Here is a 3,814-nt window from a genome sequence, read left to right on the forward strand (position 1 = left end):
ACTTCGGCGCCAGCTCAAAAGTAACATCCCAATGGCTAAGCCCATCGACAAAAAACGAGTTTGACATCACTCGAACTACGACGGGATATTACTTCAACGCCAACTCGAAAGTAATATCCCTACGGCTAAGGCCGTTGCTAACGAAAAGAGTTCAACTAAACTCAATACAAAAAATTTAGCATTTCAATAAAGCGTTGGAGCGACGTAACTACGACAGAAGTCGTCGTAAAAAAAACAAAGAAAGAAAACGATTCAGAGATGTACGACCAAAATGACCTTCATTTACAGCAAATATGTTACAAATATTTGGCTTTACAAAGGGCTCAAAGATTCCCTTACAAAAATTGTGAAGCAAAAAGTAAGTACAAAACAAATATTACATATCATTTCCGGTGGCATACACGTCTTCGTACCAAAAGTCGGAGGCGAGTCTGTTCGCATCATCAGAATTGATATCATCTCCATTAAGCATAAGAGGATCATACCCGCATACCTCACGAGCTGCACGAGCCTTAGCGCGTACATCCCGAAGCTCCACTTCAGACGCCCTCCCTTCAACATGAAGAGCCTTGTACACATCGAGCTGAGCCTCAGCATGAACCCACAACTCATATAGATGTCGAGGCATGACGGGATCAGCTGGAGCATAAGGCGTAGAGTGCTACGACTGTTGTCGTACGTTCTCCGCTTTCAAAGAATCCACTTGCTTGTTTAATGCGAACAGTTCTGCCTCCAACCCTTGAATACGCCTTTCAAGTTCCGCTGCCTTAAGCGCAGACGTCTCTATCTCCTTAGCCCGCTCTAACCTACAAACACAGAGGGAATCTTCTGAAACCGCCGCCTCAGAGACGGCAATCGCTCTCTCCCTCTCAGCACGGGCCAATCTATCAGCATTTACACTCAACTCACCCTTAAGTTCATCGACCTCAACCGTCTTCATATCCAGTTCGACTGTTAAACTGGCTACCTTTGCTTGAAGGTCGGCATTTTTGGCCACTACTCCCCTACTTAGCTCGAGCTCATCTTCCTTGGCTCTGAGGGCTGCCTCAAGCTCACGGCTATGGGCAACAGCCTTCATCAGATCCTCATCTCGCTCCTTCAACTCCTCGACCTTGCATGCCAATTGATACTTCCTCTACTTGAGCCCTTCACGAAATAATTGGAAGTCGCGATCCTGATTGTAGATGTCGGCCATCGCCTGATGCTTGGTACGATATTCTTGGTACTTGGAAGAAATCTTCCCATAGATGGTCGTCCTCCTCCTTTCCCGATGCTCACGCTCGATCTCCATGATGAGGGTCTAGTACGAGAAGTAATGTTAGAACAAATGAGCCAACAATAGTAACGCAGATCTGACGATGAAACAAAAAGAAAAGACATTTACCTGTAGAGCCATGCCAGAATCACTCCGAGACAACTCCACATCACTTATCTCCTTAAGTGCCTCGCTCTCAGGGGCAGCACACAAAGGGGCAAAAGTGGATGCCACCTAATCACAGTCTGATAGCAAGTCGTAGTCCCCAAGAATGACTATGTGTCGATCAGAACCCTCCATTCTGACCTCTACGCGAGTATGATGCTCCAAAAACTCGCGAACATCCCCGGGGTCGACGTCAGAGCCCGAGCCATCACCTTCGGCACATAAACCCCCGCCGACAGTAGATGATGCGCCACCCTCGGCGGAGCGCATAGACCCCCTCCTTGATAAACCCCTTCTGTTTGGAGAGACCTCCCTGCCAAGATGGCATCAGCCATAAACATGGGTACCAGTGCCGTGTTCGATGCACCCATCCTACTCTTACCTGTATCAACGACCACGCTCTTCCCGAGTTCTATCCTCCTCTTCTTTTTTAACGAAGATTCATCCCCATTAGAGGACTCATCCAGGAGGTGATGGACTGGTAAAGAAGGGATCTCCCCCCTCACAAGCATATCCCGAGAGGGTTCCCTCACCTGTACCAACTGAGCATGACCCTCTAGGGAGGACTCATACAAAGTGAATTGCATTCCTGCGAAGGCGACAACTTGACAAAATGCAGGGACTGGGGCCCTCCGCCTAGAAACTCCGCGACTTGCCATCATAAAAAGTCGTATCAATAGAAAACGATATATAATCGAAGAGTGATACAGAGGAAGACACTTACTAGATGAAACTTTTGGCCCAAAGCATTTCACGAAAGTGGGCCAGTCTCGAGTCTCCATTGCATTGGGCAGCAGACAGGCTACCCAATCCCTTATACCTGCAATAGGGCTGGGTGGACGCCTCATAGCTGCAAACGAGAAGCAAATAAACACTAAGGTGAATGAAGAAGAAAAGAAAGAGTAAACAAGTGGCGACACTTACGATTCTCGTTCCACCACTCCGGGAATCTAGCGGGGTCAGACACGATGTGTTCAGTTCTGACAAATAAGTACTTATGCCAAAATTTGTGACTCGCCCGGTCATCGGTTCTAACCACCAGCCCTTTTGTCCCACGGTGCCTCAGATGTACCATAGTACACCTATGAAAGTTGGGTGAAAACAAGTGTAGAAGGTGGTGAACGGTAACCTCGCACCCTGCCAACTCCACATATTTTGTCAACAACAGGAGTATTTTGAGCGTGTATAGGGAAAGTTGCGCCGGGCAAACCTGATAGAATCGACAGAATTCTTCGGCTAACGGGAGAAGGGGGAAGGACTGACCAATCATAAAGGGGTACTCATAAAAGGCACAATACCCAGGCCTATAGACTTCCACGAAGTCCCTTCCCGCTGGAACCATCTCAATATGAGTGGGAATGTTACATTTTGCATAGAGAGCATCGATATGGACTTGCTCAGTTTCAGAGAGTAGGGGCAGAAGTAGGAGGAGGATCCTTAAGAAAATCGCTTCGAGACATAGGGTGTCTCGGCAGTAACTCCTCCACGGTGAGAAAGTTGTCCCCTTCCTCAACTGTCATGTCCTCACCACCAGAGGGGAGCGCCATGGATAATGGGGTGGCGTTAGAAACCCCCTCATGAGATCAATGTGTTCTAGGCATCTCTACGGCGAAAAATGTGTTAATATAACAAAAAAAGCTAAGAAGAGAGAATGGGAGAGATGAAGCAGAGAAATCGTTGGAGCAAACACGGGAGGGATGAGAAAGAATAACCAGAGACAAAATGGCCAAGAGTTTTTGAAAAAACAAACCCTCCACATATTTATAGGATTGGGTAGCACCAGATCAAAGCGGAAGGCTGCAGAATGGCACCGAAATCGAAGCGACAAGCCCTCAGCCCCTATTTCAAAAACACACATAATGATGAGCATGTGGAAGTGACGTCATTTCCCGATAAGACACACCACCCAGGGTATCGTCGAGCACGCTAACCTTCCATTGTTGGTCAAGCCATGGCGTTTCGTAAAACTAAATTTCTCAACAAGTGTGGGCGATGTCTGCTTATCGAGGACGCATCAAGTCGCAACCTCGACAAGCAGAGGGACTAACTGTATAGGTCCAAATTTGGACGACCACGGCTATTGACAAATACGACAAAAGATGAGATCTTCACAACACAACGTCCTGTGGAAGACGGCGACGACCGACAGTAGATAGAGGGCGCATGACTTTTGCAGTAGTGTAGGTTTAACAGGAGGCATTAGGAATATACTTTCTAATATTCCTTATGATATGTTTTCTAGGGTTCAGAAGGGGGTTGTCCTTTATATATAGTGAGGAAAAAACCTTGTAAAAAGAGGAACTTTTGGCTAAGAACACCTATTGTAATATCTTTCTACATTCAAGGTTGGCATTTTGACGCCTAATCACTCAGTTTCATGAGATCAAGAAATAT

The 3,814-nt window shown here is 46.8% G+C and overlaps 1 protein-coding gene across 1 annotated transcript; it reads right to left on the minus strand.

Annotated features, from left to right (window-relative positions):
* Window positions 1-661: 661 nt before the first annotated feature.
* On the minus strand, window positions 662-2,079 carry LOC138871595 (uncharacterized). Its single transcript, XM_070149480.1, has 3 exons — window positions 1,633-2,079; window positions 1,385-1,489; window positions 662-1,111 (listed from the first exon to the last, which is right to left on the minus strand). The coding sequence occupies exons 1-3, from the start codon at window positions 2,077-2,079 to the stop codon at window positions 662-664; spliced, it is 1,002 nt and encodes a 333-aa protein (XP_070005581.1).
* Between the last annotated feature and the right edge of the window lie 1,735 nt (window positions 2,080-3,814).

The sequence above is a fragment of the Nicotiana sylvestris genome, chromosome 6 (assembly GCF_000393655.2).
Source record: "Nicotiana sylvestris chromosome 6, ASM39365v2, whole genome shotgun sequence".
NCBI classification, from domain to species: Eukaryota; Viridiplantae; Streptophyta; class Magnoliopsida; order Solanales; family Solanaceae; genus Nicotiana; species Nicotiana sylvestris.

Bases quoted from the DNA above. Each gene is read 5' to 3' on its own strand.
- LOC138871595 (XM_070149480.1), bottom strand. From the start codon at position 2,079: ATGGCAAGTCGCGGAGTTTCTAGGCGGAGGGCCCCAGTCCCTGCATTT. The intron at 1,490-1,632 runs GTGATGGCTCGG...GACTGTGATTAG, and splicing joins CGGGGGTTTATGTGCCGAAG to GTGGCATCCACTTTTGCCCC. The intron at 1,112-1,384 runs GTAAATGTCTTT...TTGGCATGCAAG, and splicing joins ATTCTGGCATGGCTCTACAG to GTCGAGGAGTTGAAGGAGCG.